The sequence below is a fragment of the Canis lupus genome, chromosome 25, assembly GCF_011100685.1.
Source record: "Canis lupus familiaris isolate Mischka breed German Shepherd chromosome 25, alternate assembly UU_Cfam_GSD_1.0, whole genome shotgun sequence".
NCBI lineage: Eukaryota > Metazoa > Chordata > Mammalia > Carnivora > Canidae > Canis > Canis lupus.
Genome location: NC_049246.1, coordinates 27,323,876 through 27,340,951, shown reverse-complemented (window position 1 = coordinate 27,340,951; position 17,076 = coordinate 27,323,876). Strand labels below are relative to the sequence as shown.

At 40.1% G+C, this 17,076-nt stretch overlaps 1 protein-coding gene across 1 annotated transcript in view; it reads right to left on the bottom strand.

Moving 5' to 3' along the window:
* Nucleotides 1–1,285: 1,285 nt before the first annotated feature.
* The window catches only part of PINX1 (PIN2 (TERF1) interacting telomerase inhibitor 1), a 92,383-nt gene continuing 76,592 nt past the window's right edge, over nucleotides 1,286–17,076 (bottom strand). The window contains exon 7 of the mRNA XM_038573661.1: nucleotides 1,286–2,168. Within this exon, the coding sequence (XP_038429589.1) occupies nucleotides 1,695–2,168 (474 nt within the window). The 3' untranslated portion in view covers nucleotides 1,286–1,694. The remainder of the gene's footprint in view (nucleotides 2,169–17,076) is intronic.

Here is a 17,076-nt window from a genome sequence, read left to right as displayed (position 1 = left end):
AAGAAAGAAAGAAAGAAAAGAAGAAAGAAAAAAGAAAAAAAAAGAAGAAGAAAGAAGAAAGAAAGAAAGAGGAAGAAAGTTAGTTAAAAAAAAAATAAAAAGAAAAGAAAAACCCTGGGTGTTTTATTAGCCTGGATCAAAGCCTGGGACCTAAATTCTGGGAGCCAAGATAAATCTCAGAAACTAGACCTCGGGCTCTGAATTCCTAAGAATTTTCTCTGTGGGTGTGTGTGTGTGTGTGTGTGTGTGTGTTTAAACAATTAGCCCTGTTCAGAATCTTTAAGGGACTTAAAACCAAACATTCTTTATCGATTTTTTTCAATTTTAAGCACCTCAGGGCCACGGTTCCTATGTAATGCATGACGAGAGTTAGAATCAAGGGCAAAAGGTCAGCAGACCGTTGTGCGTTCTAGTTCCTGCTACCCCGTGGCCATCTCGGAGTCAGGTGGAGGGGAACACACAGCCTCTAGTGCCCCAGCGCCCCCTACACCTGTGGTCACAGGCCTGGCAGAGTGGGCCAAAATGGCAACCTGCGAGAGCAGTGCAGGGAGCAGGCAGCCAGAAATGGGGTTCAAGAAAGCAGAGGGCTGAAAGTAAAAGGAGGGCAGGGAAAAGGGAGCAGAAGAGGAAAAGGATGGAGAAGGAACAGATGAGTAGAAAGAAGACAGAGGGCAAACAAGCTGCAAATGCAGTAGGGACGGACCTCTAAACTTGAAGCAAGCAAACTTTTTCACGTGTCCCAAAGAGGGCATGGGGAGGCCTGAGGTAAAGCTGCACAAGGAGAGATTAACTAGCACACAGGGAGACTGAACTTCGCCAGGGTGTGGCAGAAGGCAGGATGAACACAAAGAGGTGAGACCACTTGGTGTGAGCAGGATGGAAAGATAGCTAACTATTTATACTTTAAAGTGCTTTCATGAGGTAGTCCTAATGTAGAGACTGCCTGATTTCCAGAGGAAATTAACCTCATGCTCTTAGAGCCTCAGCATTTTTGAACCTCCTGAGGACCTCCTTATCACTACAAGTCAGTCAGACCCATGACAGGGGACCGTCCCAGAGCACTAGCACATGGGAACAGATCTGACTGCCCACATTCAGTGAGGAACGGCTGGCTGGAGGCCTCCTAGAGAGAAGACCTCCAAACAGCCACCACTCAGTGGAAGAGGATATTAAAAGTTTCCTCATCAAAACGAAAAACACTGATTTGAGAATGTAATCATATAATACCTGCTTGGCAAAAATGTACGGTTGGCTATAGAACAAAAAGAACTATCTGAATCCAAACTATTGCCTCTTAATCCTTTAATTAGACTAAGTCCTTGAGAAGGAAGCACAATTCATTGTTACTGAAAGAAATCAAGAGCAAATATAGACTATGAAAAACCTACACACACACACGTGCATACACACATAACGATGCTTTCATATACAAATGAATCAACACTCATGCTGAAGGGCTTGCAGTCTAACATGAAATATATTTGTTTATGAGAGCCATGATTTGGGACATTAGAAAGTTCTCCAGAAATGTGGTAGGAAAACTGTGGTAAGAGGGCGAGACTCAGCAACCCCCGGGCATGTCAAAAGATGTGCACAAACTCTCTTGGGTGAACTCTGCTCTGACTTCAATCCAAAAGGGTTTGTACAGAGGGCCCGACAGCTTTAGTGGCTGGAAGGCCCCAGCTCGAGAGAATTTATTCGGAACCTTTCTTCTTTTTCTTCTTCTTCTTCACAGGTGTGTCATGTAATGTAGCGTCGATAGCTACTTCAACTTGGTTTTGTAGCTTTTTCTTTTCTCTCCTTTTCTTGGACTTTAGGGTAATGTCCTGGACATGAGGTGGCCACACACAATCTTCTCCATTTTCAGCAGAAACACCAGAATTCTTGTCCCAACAAGGGTCTCCAAGCTGCCACTCAACTTGGTGTCTCTTCTTCTTGGCCTTGGGTACGGTGTAAGTCTCCACTTTTCTATCTTTTGCCTCTTTCTTTCTTTTCTTTCCATTTTTTCTTTCCATTTGGGTCTCTGCAAAGTCAGGCCCTGCTGCTATGACCTGTGGCTTGTTCTTTAGCTCTGCCATCCTCTTGGCAAAGTACTCCTGTATGGTGAAGGCACTGGTCGTTGTAGTGGAGGATGAGTTCCCATCTGGAGTGGCAGGGCTGGAATCATCCTAAGGTGGGGGAAAAAAGTAAAACCAATTAAGCATCAACTGCTTATTCCTCACAGCATCCCAGAGGATGCACAAGGAGCTACTTACACTCAGGAGGCAGCCAGGCTGAGTGCGCAGCTGCCACCTTGTCTCTTTGTCCCTCACTTTGATAGAGCTGAACTGCAAAGCACAGAACAAGGTGGCTAGACACTGGCTGAATACTACATGTATTCAAACAGAAGCTAACTTTATAAGTAAGCTGGCAAGTCACCTACATGGAATACTGAGTAAACAGCTCCTTAGCAACAATGTTAGAACTGATGACTAAGTACCCAGAATCTCTCTTAAAAAAACAAGGACATTGAAGTCCTCCGGCTCTTTGATTTTGTTGGACACCTACTTCAGCTCTGTTATGGATTACACAAGTCTCTGTGCATTGACCTAGAAGCAGAGATGACACATGCATATGTTAACCCTTCCTGTAACAGGAGCCCAATGCCAATCCAGTACGTGGTATGTCAGAAACACCTGTCTCCTCACCCAGAAGAGGTCACATCAAGGTTTGAAGTCCAAGTGTTCCTTCTCCACCCACAGATTAGCATGGGGAACCCTTCTTCTCTCGGCTAGGGGTGGGGAGAAGGGAGATGGCCCCATCCCTACTCTAACATGGACTAGACATGTTAGACATGTCTTGTTTCCAAATGTAAGGAATTACTCACTCATTAACAGCTGGGATTGAGTGAGGTTTACATTTTAATTTTAAATAAATGTATTCAGCTATAAGGCTTTAGAAGTGAGAAAATTCCTAACTCAACAGGCTGGGATAAAAAATGAAATGCCACTATCATCCTATGGGTTGTGGCTGGCTGGCAATAAGATGATGAAAACCTGTGAGACAAAAGTAAGTATCTATGAGATGAAGAATACAAAGACTATGCTTTAAGTCAAGTCAATGTCCAGAGTAACTATGCCCACAGAAACCTTTAAACTAATTGAGTCATTAGACAATAATTCTAAACTTGGGTTTTCATAATTACCTGGCTTCTTCCTTCATATTTACTTATTTGCACAGAAGAGATTGGTCCTTTCACATTGGGAGTGCGAAATGGGTTTTCTGAATAAATTCGTTACTAAATTAGGATTCTACAAATTATTCTGAACTTGTCAAGTAAAGATCTGCCTATGCAGCTAACTTTATTACAAACCAACATATAAATGGACCATGCATTTTCTTGATACAGAACTAAAAAACCAGCTCAGTGGAATCCATGTAGCATTCTTTCTGAAACCCCAGGAGAATCAATATTCCATCAATGAACAAGTGGGCCTTGAGTGGTCACTGCCCCCAGAGAGCTCTCACCAAAAGGTACCTTGCCAACAACATCACAACATATCCAATTAACACAAATCACATTTTGGGCTAAAAACACAAAATCATGCGGTCAATTTTTAAAATTTCAAAATGTAAAATGCAGAACAGATGGAACAAACCAACTAAGCCTTGGGAAGAAGTTCAAATGTTACCTATCAGCATTCAATTACTGGCTACAATCCCATCAGGTAATTTCACACACAAAAAATTTAAATACAGCGCCCCAGGAGGGGAAAAAAAAAAGTCACTTGTCTTTTCACTCTTAAATGTTGAAAAAGCTGAAATTCTGCATAGAATGAAAAATCTCAAGGTCTCTTGGTGCTAGCTAATCCCCATTTGATCGACAAGAATCCTCTTGCCCGCCATTTAAGGGCACACAGCCACACCCAGACAGCAGACCGTCTGTGAAGGTAAGGTGGCCCATTTATGTAAAACAGGTCTCATTTAGTTTCATGGCATTAAAAGTAGTTTATCTTATGTGGGCCAACTCTTCTGATGTCTGAGGAACTGAAATTTAAATTATATCCTATGGCTCCTTACCTTGCTCACCCTACGTATTTTTACTTCCTGAATTCCCTCTTTGAACAGTTAAATCATAGGAACTAATTGCTCTTATTAATCACACTTTTAATTATTAGGAAATATAAAAGTATTTTTGAGTCACTTGTTGAATTCAGCAGGCCTCTCTAATCCCAGAAAATAACTATGCTCATAATCAACTCCTTATGGTGATAAGGATTTTAATAACCACGGGCCACTGCACACCAAGCTTAGCAGGGCATGGAGACAATCAAGAGGTGCCAGCACCCAAATCCTATTGATCTCAAAGAAAGTGTAGGCAAAACAATGGCTTGCTGAGGGCCATTTACTGCCAAGGGCAGCCACCCTCCTACATGGTAGGAATGTATGTGTCTGTTTCAAAAACCACGGAAACAGCAGTAATCAGTTGCAGATCTGATAGTTGTAAGAGCAGTGCCCAGGACTCCTACTTCATAAGCTCCTATTTTATGATTTTACACAGCATAAACCTAGTTTTACTATAGCGATTGTAATCCCCGTATTCTATATTCTTGGCCATGAATATAAAAGATGTACACCTTTTTAAGAAAATGAAAACTTTTTCATGTTTGGATTTACTTCAACGTGAAAATGTACTGAGAAAAGCAAATGACTATTTCTAGTCATTTGAAATAGAGACAAACTTGCATTGCTCTACATTTTCATTAATCATATAATACAACCTCAAAAAAAAAGCTGTAATGCCACATGTGACTTCGTCTACGACTCTGTAAACTTTTGAGAATGCACCAATTTGCTAGCAGTGTTCTAAAAACTAGCCAAATAAATTACAAATAGCTTGAAAACTTCCAGTTCCATACATACGATAAAGAGAGGTATGGTTAGCTAATCATCTTACTAAACATTTGATCTAAGCCTAGAAATTCAGGAAAGTTTTTTTTTCTTTCCTTAATTCTTGCTATTAACTAATGCAGGTCCTTAGGTGAATCCCATAGCCTCTCTAGGCCTCAGTTGGCTACCATCAAGTCAAAGTAGGTTAAACAAGGTCACTTCTAAGGTCCCTTGAGGGTCTACAACTTACTCATCTCTGAAATGACATTTATGATGGCCATTCCTGTGATAGAAGAGAGCAGAGAAGGTACAGGGAGGCAGTATAAGCAGAAGAGATGAACTCTGTTCACAGAAAATCACCACCCCAACTGTCAAGCCAAGATGCCGCAGTGAGACCAATGTTCCCACAGTGTACTCACAGAAAAAACATTTCTACATCACCTGTAAGAAAGCATGTGGCCGAAAAGTAGATCCAGTAATATCATTTGGAAGAGCTGAAAGAGCCAAATACTATTTGTATTGAAGAGCTGTTCAGAATTTGTTTAAAACAACAGACACTATATAGAGGCTAAAATCAATAAAAGTAAAAAACTGGAGCAACTATTAACTGGAGGATGAATTTATTTTATACCTATATCCTGGAAATCATCCCAAATACTTTTTTTTTTCATCCCAAATACTTCTAAGAAAGGTAGTAACAATCTATAACTTTTAAAAATGATAATAAATTCTCTTTCTGTACTTAACAATTTTGAAGGTTCTTTTTCTATGCCTTGGCTTGAAGATCTCCACTGATCCTTCAACTGATGGGGTTTCAAAGGCACTGATCCTGCCCGATGCAGGATCTCCACTGAGCCTTTACATACCCTAAATTTGTGTTCTCCAAAGGCAGAGAGCATGGGGGATGTGTTAATGATTTTACCTGACTGGAATCAAAACTGTGGTGGGCTTCTGGAATGAATAATGGGCAACCTCTCCCTTGGCTTTTATGCCTTCACAGATTCTTTAAGTCCCGGCTTGAGTGGGCCAAGAGTTTGAATAGCTGCCTAGTAACACTAAGTCCAAGGAGAAATGCAGGCTTTCACTTGGGTCTAGTGAAGGATACAGGTAGCACCGTCATTTGTGGGAGCTGGGCTCCATCACGTGCAATCCCCCCAGCCTTTGTGCTGATCACAGTCTCCTGTCAGTTCACATCGGGCAGGGACGTGTCCGAAGTAACCATGCATGTTCAGGACAAAGCAGGATACCTAAGACGAAGAAGCTTTTCAAAGAAAGAGGTCCGTGAACGAGGAGGGGGGAAAACAGTAAGGGAATAACAAAGCAGTTTTAAAACAAACCTCTCCCTAAATTTGTAATATATCCACCGTAATGCCTTCCTTTTTGTCACTCAGAATGACCCAAGGGTACATTTAGAGTTTTGAAATATCTTACTAGTATTTTAGAAGCTACTCTTTTGAAAATATAAAGTGAAACAGTTTCTTGAGTTGTTGTTTCATGAGTTAGTATGGTCTGTCCCCAGAAAAACCTCAGTCTTCTCATTTCTCTCAGAGCTTATGAGTATGCATTAAAAAAAGAAAAAATCTGGTAATCAGTTTTCCCAAATGATGGCTGGGGTCTGAATTTTTACCCAAGCAAGAAATATTCTGTGGCTTAGAACTCAGGAGGCTTGTTCCTCACTTCACAGAACCTCAATATGTTATTTTATTTTATAATTTTTTAAGATTTATTTATTCATGAGAGACACAGAGAGAAAGGCAGAAAAGGCAGAGATATAGGCAGAAGAAGAAGCAGGCTCCCTGTGGGAAGCCAGATGCAGAACTCAATCCCAGGACCCTAGGTTCAAGACCTGAGCCTAAGGCAGACATTCAACCACTGAGCCACGCAGGTGTCCTGAACCTCAATGCTTTAAAGTCAGAAAGGCACCATGGGAATGCTCCACTCAATCGCAGAAGGAAAACTTGACCCAATGTGGCCATACCTGGATGTACTGAAGAAAGCAGCTATCATTTCTTAGACACCTTCAACATGCCAGTCACTTATTATCATAAGTCAGCCCATGGGACCCTCACAGCAACCTGAGGAGCATCATTCTGCAGGTCTTGTGGCAGGACCTGGCAGCAGGAGGACTCAGATCCAAGGCTGCCAGACATGACGCCCTTTCTCTTTCCAACATGGTATCCTAACTTTTAGCCTGTGTCACACAGACTCACTTGTCACTGATTCTCTCTTTAGATTTGTATAGCAGCTGGTCATATAATCCATGGACAAAGATCCATGCTCAACTGACAGAGGGCAGAAAGTAACTGATACAAAAGCTTCGTGTAGAAAAAAAGCTCATCAGAAATAGGTACCACTTTCTAAACAGAAAAAAACTGCTTATCTAGTTTGCGGTTTATATAAATAAAATATAGCCCAAAGCCAGGCTGAAGAGTTTTATAATTAGTCAAAGTAGCATGTAAATTCACTTAGCAAAGTCTGAGGGTTTTGAAGCAGGAAGTAAAAGCCAAGTCCAACCTTCCACCTAAGGCAAGACTCCCTCATGGATCGATGTCTTAGGACTTCCACCCAGACACCTCCAATACAGACAGTGATTATTTAGTGAGACGGGCAGTCAGTCCCTCCTATTGTCAACTTGCTTTGTCTCTGTTTTCTCATCAGCAAGTTAGATTCTAGTGGTTCAAGCCTATACACTTTGTGCCATCCTGAGAGCTGGAGAATCTTAGGACCTAAACTCATCTTTGACATTCTGAATTACCACTGGGATTGGGGGCTGCAGGGCAGAGGGATGCAAAGGAAACAAGACCTTGTGGAGAGAGATCCTTGGGACATCAATTATAATATTCCACAATCATCTCAGGTGCCTGAAAGATGCCTATAACTATGCATGTCACCTTTTCTTCAATATCCACAGAATTGTGAGTTTGTTGTTTCCCTCAGTTATTTCTCTCCAGAGACTCTGTAGCTCAATGAGCTATCTGCTCAAGCACTTCTTGGTTCAGAATCTTCTGTGTCTTTCAAACATGTATAGTAAGATTAACAGCAAAATGCCCAAATAAAGAGGATTCTCTATTGTTCTCTGAAGAATGTTGTATTTTTCAGGGCAGGAAAACAGAGCAGTTTGGGTTTAGAATTCAGTGAGGTGTCTGGGGCAAACACACTCTAAGTATAAAATCTTAACTTATGATAGCAGATTAGTCCAATGATGGGGTTTCAAAGGCAAAAGCCTTTCAGCTCACAGGCCTTTATCATATGTCCCTGCTGATCTTAAGTGACAAGATGGTTGAAGCCTTTTGATTTTCATGTTAAAACACAAGAGATCATGCTGTAACAGTAATCCTTCAATGAACCTTCTTTCCTCATTGAAAGAAAAAGTAGACACCCCAGAGCTCAAAAGTAATGGTTTAGTAACTGGAGTTATTAGCTCTGACAGCTGTTGCCTGTGATGAACAAATGCTCGCTTCTACTCTCCTCTCTCGTCAGCTTGTGCTGGATTAGTCTGTGAAAAGTTAAGAAAGCCTGGCAAGTGAGTGGTTTGAAAGAACATTTTGTATCTTTTCCAAATTTTTCAGCAGGACAGCTCTGACAAATACAAATTATGTCTTGATGTACACTCCTGGGGTGTAGAAATTGCACCCATTCATTTTGGGCAGAAAAAGTCATGAAGTAATTAAATCACTTATCAGGATGAAGGCAGGCACTGCTGGAATTTGTATGCACTAAACCCTCTGCCAACACACAGAGCAGAATGGGCTGATGGAGTCACTCATTATGTGGGCCTATGATGTTCCTGCAGATCCTTTATACATAGCCAGGGGCATCACCTTCTTGAAGATGGAGCGTAAAATTCCCTCCTTCAATAAGCCTGATCCCTTGTGGAACATCCTCTCTTGTCTGTGGCTAGCAATTAATTAGTTACTTCTATTTTCTGATTTTGCACAATTTGCTGTGTAAGCATCTTCCCAAGAAAATGTTAAGTTCCTTGAGGGCAGAGATTGTTTCTATTTCATTTATATTTGGCACACACTCTCCAAGGAGGAACAATCACATGGTAAGTGCTCAAGGAAAGCACATAAGACACCAAGTCCAAGTGGATCAAGGCTGGGAGATACTCCCACTGCTACCCACTGAGCCACAAGCTTTGTATTTATTGGTAATAAATTTGTCTGCATATCAGGTAAGCCTAATGACTAGAAGGTGCTTGGAAGGGTAGGAAGGAGTCTGCATTTTGTAGTATACGTTCTTCCCATCCAGATGAAACCATTTCCTTCTCATCAGATGTCACTATGCCTCATGGTACACACTGCTTCTTTAATTACTGCAAGGTACAGTTGAGTGCCTTTTAGAGTGATCACCCAGTTACCCTCTATGGTCCTTAGTGATGCAGAGGAGTTCAGTCAGCCGATGCACACTTCTCCTCTGGTCTATTACTCCACATGTTACCTTAGTCACCTCCCAGGAGATTAAGTAAATCGGGAAAGAAAAACCATAGGTGCTGTGTTGTATGAGAATTGTCACAAGCACTCTGTGGGACTGGCTGAACAAATTAAAAGAACAGCCTGCATGGGCTGAATTGCTCTTGTCATCGAAAGAAAAGGTTGGACAGCAAGAAAGTTCTAGGGCCTATCAGAGTAGGACCTTATTCTGAAAAGAAACAATTGGATGAAAGTTCCACTATAAGCTCCAGTTGCAAGTTATTAAGGGTACAGCCTATGTAGCATCCTGAGCTAAAAATATAACCTGGGAAAGCCTCTGATTCTAGACAGTCATCAAAATGGGTTTGTCTCCAAAGTTTAAGCTAAACAATGATCAATACTGCTAATCAGAAAGCAGGAATTGTGCCATTGTGCCAGCACTTCTCTTCCTGCTTTCCAAATGTACCTTTGTGGTTTCCATAGAATTGAAAACATTTAGTGTTTTACTTACAGAACTGTTTCTGCATTTACAAAAAGTTTAGTGTGGAGTCTTGTGTTTTTTCTTGTTTTTTTTTTTTTTTTTTTCCTTCAAGATCTTCATCATTCATATCTGGAGTTAGGCTAAACAAAGTTTCAGTTGTAACCAATATGAGGAATCTGCCAGGGAAACATAACTGCTTTTATTTGTTTGTTTATTTATAAAAGATTTTATTTATTTATTCATGAGAGACACAGAGACAGAGAGAGAGGCAGAGACACAGGCAGAGGGAGAAGCAGGCCCAATCAGGGAGCCTGACGTGGGACTTGATCCCAGGTCCCCGGGATTAGGCCCTGGGCCGAAGGCAGGCACTAAACCGCTGAGCCACTCGGCTGCCCCACAACTGTTTTTAGAGTTAAAAACAAAAAACCCTGATTGAAAAGAAATTTTGATTAAAAGTTGGGTTAAAAATAAAAAATACAATATTGGCAGAATTATGCAGCAACTCAACTGGAAAGCACCTACAGACACTGTGTATTTTGGGGGACAGGTGGCCAAGTGTGCAGATACAAACAGGCTCTAGGAACCCATGGCACGTGTTAGAAGCCCACTGTGCAGGGGTTCCAAGAGAGCGCTGTCTGCAAAAGGGTTGGCAAACTATGGCCCACAGGCCAAATCCAGCCTGCTGATCTCTGAACACCTCACAAACTAAAGAAAGGTTTTTACAGGGCACTTGGGTGGCTTAGTTGGTTAGGTGTGAGCCTTCAGCTCAGGTCATGGTTTTAGGATCCTGTAATTGAGTCTCACATCAGGCTCTGTACTTGGTGGGGAGCCTGCTTCTCCCTCTCCCACTCTCCCCTGCGTGTGTTCTCTCTTGCTGTCAAATAAATAAAATCTTTAAAAAAAAAAAAAAGGTTTTTACATTTTAGGGGCACCTGGGTGGCACAGTTAGTTAAGTGTCTGACTCTTGATTTCGGCTCAGGTCATGATTATAAGGTTGGGAGACTGAGCCCTAATTTGCGCTCTGCACTCAGCATGGAGTCTACATCAGATTCTCTTTCTCCCTCTGCACCTCCCCATTCCTCCCTCAATAAATAAATAAAAATATTTTTTTTTTAAAAAAGGTTTTTACATTTTATATGGTTAGGGGGAAAAAATCAAAAGACTATCTCATGACTTGTGAAAATTATGTGAATTTCAAATATCAGCGTCCATAAATAATGTTTTGAATTTCATCAGTAAAGAATTTGTGGAAGTTTGTTTTCTCTCTAGTATATAAATAAACATAATAGATGCTAAGCAAGTATTTGCTAGACAAATGAGTCAATTTATTATGAAGTATTTACTTTTTGAAAGTGTTAGATACTTTTGAGGTATACACATACATATACACACACATATATATGGAATTGGGGGGCTTTGAGTTTGATGGTAATTCTCAGTGTCCTTCACTTGCTACCTTCCTGAATTAATGCCAGTGAATGGCAGAGAGGCTGCTAATTGAGGTCTGATTTCAAGCAGCAAAAGATAATAGACGAGGACAAAGTTTGGTGGTGAAAGTTTTATCATATATCAAAAAAAGTTTGATCATATATCAAAGTGAGCTTTCAACACCCTATAGTCTTAAAGAGATATTTTTCTAATAACTTTGCTTGCAGTTTACAAACTCAGACAAATTAACTGGACATCTCAGAGAAGACAATGAAGAATTGGAAGGGACAAAATATCTTGTTCTGTACTGGACAACAGTAGAGCAATACAAATAATCCCAAATTCCTCATATTAAGGCCAATGCTAACAAAGCTGTTCATTTCTTCTTTTCTCCTTTTGCCTTATCAGCTGCTCCAATTACCATTCATTAAGAAAAGCCAACATAAACATGTTTTAAAAGGATGGTTCTCTATGGCAACAACTTCTCAAGTAACTGACATCAAAACTACTGACAAGAGTCATACAGCCTCTGGGGGAAAAGAGAGGAAAGAAAAAAGCAGCAGGTTTCCTGCCTCCCTGAAAGGTCCTAAGGCTTGGAAAGTTGCAGTGACTCATGTGACAACATTTCACAACATACTAGCCCTTATAAGATAAATGAGGCTCCTCCAAAGTTAGAAATGATCAATGTGACATAGACACCAAGTTCTTTGAATGAAGTCTAAAAATAACCCAAACTGACTATATTTTATAATTCTAGGTCAACTGGTTCTCTTTGCTGCTCACTGGAGGCAGGACAAATAGCTTTTATCCATAGTTGAAAGCTAGTATCTGAATCGTAAAGAACAGAAGCAGAGGCTACCAGAGGATCTGTCTCTTCCATCTTTATGCCACAGAAGACTTGAAAATTGTTTAGAAATCATGAAAACTCAAACTTAGGCTACCTATTATAGAAAGCATAGCATTTCCTGAAGAACTCAGAGAACCTAGCATTTTCAAACTGGGATTAGAATAGGAATAGTTATCTGGAATAGTCAAGATTGTTTTTAAGAGAAAGATAAATTAAGTAAATGAAGTCACTAACAAAGTTTCTTCCCTTAGTTCTTGTGTATTATGTAAAGTTAACCTTTCTATACTCTTTTTAATTGATCAGAAATCAAAATAATAATTAAAAACATATACTTCTTAGGGTAAATAATTCTATATTTAAAGGACATTTAAGTTACTAGTAAGACTAAATAAAATTGTAAACTCATGAAGCAAGTAATAAAAGTAAATGACACAAAAATGCAATCTTGAAAGGCTCAGGTCCAAGGATTTGGCCATCCTGTCCCTCATGAACAGCCACCGAGCAGCTACTATTTACCTGACCAGAGTTGGTACCCAGATAAGATAAGTCTGTCTCCTATCCCAAGGCAGACAGACTAAAAAATAATAATAAAAAATGAGACAGTGGTAGATCTCAGGTAAGTGGTCTTCCCACCACCAAAAAAATTAAAATAAAAAAAAATACATTGGAAGAATTTGTTTTTAGAATAAAGAAAAACTAAATGATAAGAAAACCAACAACAAAGCAACTTTCAACAAACCCCTAACTGATTATATGGAGATCACGATTTTAAAGAGCTCATAGCATGTAAACATTACTACTATTAAATACACAACTCCTCTGTGTTATTATACATATTAAACATATAATCTCTTATTTTTATGTAGGCTATAATAATTATTTTTTATTTGGTAAGGAAGAATGATAATATATTAAAAGTTTAAGCAAAAAAGAACAAGTAATGCCTCCTCCCTACCTGCTTGGAATCTAAAAAGGTTCTATAAAGTAAGACCTGCTTCCTGTTTCTGCCCCGAAGTGGCTCCACCTCTGTGGAAATTCAATGCCCTGTTGCACAGTGCTTCTCAAACTATCAGGGGTGAAGGGCCAACTATTTTTCTTTTTAAAATCTCCAGTCCATTGTGGAAGGAGACTTTTATACATAGACCAGGACTATTTACTAAGTAAATAAAATACAGTATACAATAACATAGAATACAATACAGTAAAATATTTAAGAATACTGGGAAGGTGAAATTTTAAAAAGACATAGTAAACACAAGTTCTTATTTATGAAACTTAGTATCAAGCTATAAAAAAGTTTCCAGATGCCTACCCTTTTCTCCCCCTTAGTAATTATTTTATTGTTTTATTTATTTTTTAATTTTTTTATTGGAGTTCAATTTGCCAACATATAGCATAACACCCAGTGCTCATCCCACCAAGTGCCCCCTTCAGTGCCCATCACCCAGTCACCCAACCCCCCGCCCACCTCCCCTTCCACTACCCCTTGTTCATTTCCCAGAGTTAGGTGTCTTGCATGTTTTGTCACCCTCACTGATATTTTCACTCATTTTCTCTCCTCTACCTTTATTCCCTTTCACTAATTTTTATATTCCCCAAATGAATGAGACCATATAATGTTTCTCCTTTTCCAACTGACTCATTTCACTCAGCATAATACCCTCCAGGTCCCTCCACATCAAAGCAAATGGTGGGTATTCGTCGTTTCTAATGGCTGAGTAATATTCCATTGTATACATAGACCACAGCTTCTTTATCCATTCATCTTTCGATGGACACCTAGGCTCCTTCCACAGTTTGGCTATTATGGACATTGCTGCTATAAACATCGGGGTGCAGGTGTCCCGGCGTTTCACTGCATCTGTATCTTTAACCTACCCTAACTCTGTCCTTGCCATGGGCTGGCCTGTGACCACACTGTGAGGGGCAGCGGTATAAAGTATTAGCTACCAAAAGAAAGAAAGGTGATGATTCAATGTAGGACAAGTGGCAATCACCTAAGTGTCAAAAATTGGACTCACATCTGACAGAATGTGTGATCTTAGACAAGTCACTGGCCTTTCTGCACCTCACAATAAGTCATTTGCAAAATGAGGAAGGACGGCTACTGAGTGACTTTTCTCAAACACAGTTTTGCACTGTGTGTCATTCTTCAAATGGATTCTTAAACAAAGGCCAATAGGTAACACATCAGAACTGTGGCTGAGGCGGGGCTAGGGAGATTGAAAGCTCATGTCCTAAAACTCCTCTCCCCTGGAAAGGCCCCTGACGCATCTCTGGAGAAACTCCGAGGGCTCTATGCGGAGTTGGAAAAAAAACAGCTATGGTTTTTAAGGTCCATTAAAATTCTAACATTCTACCACATAGCCTTGATAATTTCACAGCACTTAGAATCAGGAGACTAAGCTTTCAAGAATAAAATCAGGCCTACACTATTATATAATATACACAATTCTTAAACTTGTCATTAACGTTTAGAATTCCAGCAACTGGCTGTCAGAAGTGTCCAGTGAAAATTTCTTCCAAAAATGGTAACAAAGTATTAAGCCCGGTCTCCTCAATACTGTAAAGTCCTAAGTTGCAAACTGGGTGCTGAGGATCCAGATGATTCAGAATGATGTCATTCTTCCCGCTTCACCTGGTGAGGCTCCAAAGAGGACACAGAGGGAGATGGTAATGCCCAGATGCACATCACTGGTGCCCCTTCAAACTATAACATGAGAGGCGAAGCATTGCCTTCTCACCAACCATGGCCATGCTCTAACCCAAAGGAAGGTTCCTCTTCATCCTATTTTCATTACATCACAGGATGAAAATCTGGCAGAGAATGTCATTTCTGTTTTCCTGGCAGGACAGAAGGATAGAAGGAAAAATGAGCCAATATTTCACTCTTTTCTTCCAACACTGGGCCATCTGTGTGTCAATTTCTTATTATCACAAAAGCTCTCAAAACCATTTGCTTGATCTGTCAACAAACAAAAAGCCAAATAAATCTAATCCTTTCAGTCCAAACCTATGCCCTGGCAAAAGTCTAACCAAACAAAACAGTCCAGTGACTTACAACTCTTGGGTTGTTCTGGTAGTCCTTCCCTTCACCCTCCACTTTTTCTTCTTCTTTTTTAATGAGCGTTTTATTCTAAATTAGGTTTGTTAACTATAAGACGATATAAATTTTTACTGTATTAAAACAACTTTCAAAAAAGCAATGACCCACTTTCTCCTTTCTGGCTCTTATAGAAAGTAGAGGAAGGCCCCCAATCCCTGTTTGAAGTCCCTGCTGCCAGGAGCTGGTCGGTTTATGTCTCTTGTCCTAGGACAGGAAAAGGATGCACTCTCGGCACCATGTGCTAGAGAGAGATAAGGCCAGAGATTTCTGTCCTCAGCACCTTATCAGCTCTTCCTGCTACTTTCCAGAGCAGACAGCACCAGGACTGGCAATAAACTAAACTAGTCTAAGGCCCGGGGGGTAGAGGTGGGGGTGCGCGGTTGGGTGAGCAGCTTGAGATTGGAGGGAGGGTGGGAGGAAGGGGAAGGGGTATAAAATAGAGAAAAGAGCTGAGGTTTTTAATATATCTTAAAATGCTTCAGCCTACATAAAATTGTCCTCTCCCCTACCCCATTTTAAACACATTTGTTTTATATCTCTTTTTGCTAACACTGCAGTCACAAGGATAAAAGTTTTTATAAGAACTTCCTCTCTGGTTGGAATGCACCACCACTTTCCTTGCTTTGAGCCCTGCCCCTCACTGCCTTGTGCTACTGGCTCCTGGGCACGTAGCACAGGATCCATCTGCCGTTGATGCTCTGACAGGGGCCTATAAACCACAGGCTGCAGAGAGAGTACTTTCTAGCTTTCTATGGGTACCCATGCTTCATTTACACAACTAGCATTTTCTGGGCCCAATTCCATTTCCATGTTGCAAAGGAACAAGCAGGGCTATGAGACACACCCCCCAATACAGAAGGAGGTCAGTCACTGATGGCCTCTTTCATTCTGCAACAAATCACACCTGCGAATCCAAGAAGGTAGCCATGCATTAAAAATCCTGGTCCTTTTTGGGCTGGGGAACAAAGATCACTGCTGGAGAAGAATCTAGACCAAGCAGGGAAATTAAAAATTAGTTATGGCCTCAGTTATTTCTAACGAACTAATATGAAAATAATACAAATTTAGTGGTCTTCTTTTTAAAACTATTACCATGGAAATTTCCAAACATCTAGGAAAGTTGAGAAAACAGTAAAATGAATATAATAATAATATCCAATACCAAGCTTTAACCATTATCAACACATAACCATTAACAACTTTATTCCCATTAATTCAAAGCAAATCAAAGATATACTTCCATCTATTAATGTCTTAATATGTAAGTCTAAAAGATAACAGCTCCAAGAAAAATCCATAACTAGAGTACTATTATCACATAAAAAGATTAATAGAAATTCTTTCACATCACTAAATATTTATAGTCTGTGTTCACACTGCTTTTATGGTCTTTTAAGTTATTTCTTATTATGGTTCATTTGTCATCTATTGTGATTAGTTGATGTGTCTCTTGTCTTTTAGGCTATTCGTTCTCATTCCTTTTTTCGTTGTTTCAATTTCTTATTGATGAAACCAACTCATTTGTGCTATAAGGTTCTCCCAGAATCTGAATTTTGCTGACTGGATCCCTGTGGTACAGTATGGGTTAACATGTTCCTGTCTCATGGATGTCCTGTAAAGTTAAATCTAGAGGCATCTTTCTTTTCTAATGCAGTGCTTCTTCAATACAGCATGTTGCTTTATGAAAAACTGGGATGGATTCATGATTAAGTAAGCTTGGGAAAACAAACTCATGCTATTCCTCCCTTTGATTCATGATGTACACTATTATCTGAGATATCTAGTAGCTGTTACACTTCAGAAGTTCCCAAACTTATTTCACTTTGGAACCCTTCTTGGCATAAAATTCATCGACATCCCATGGAATTAGTGTTCTGCTGAACCTGCTTTAAGAAAGTCTGTTCATACAAATACTGCCATAATCTATTAAGAT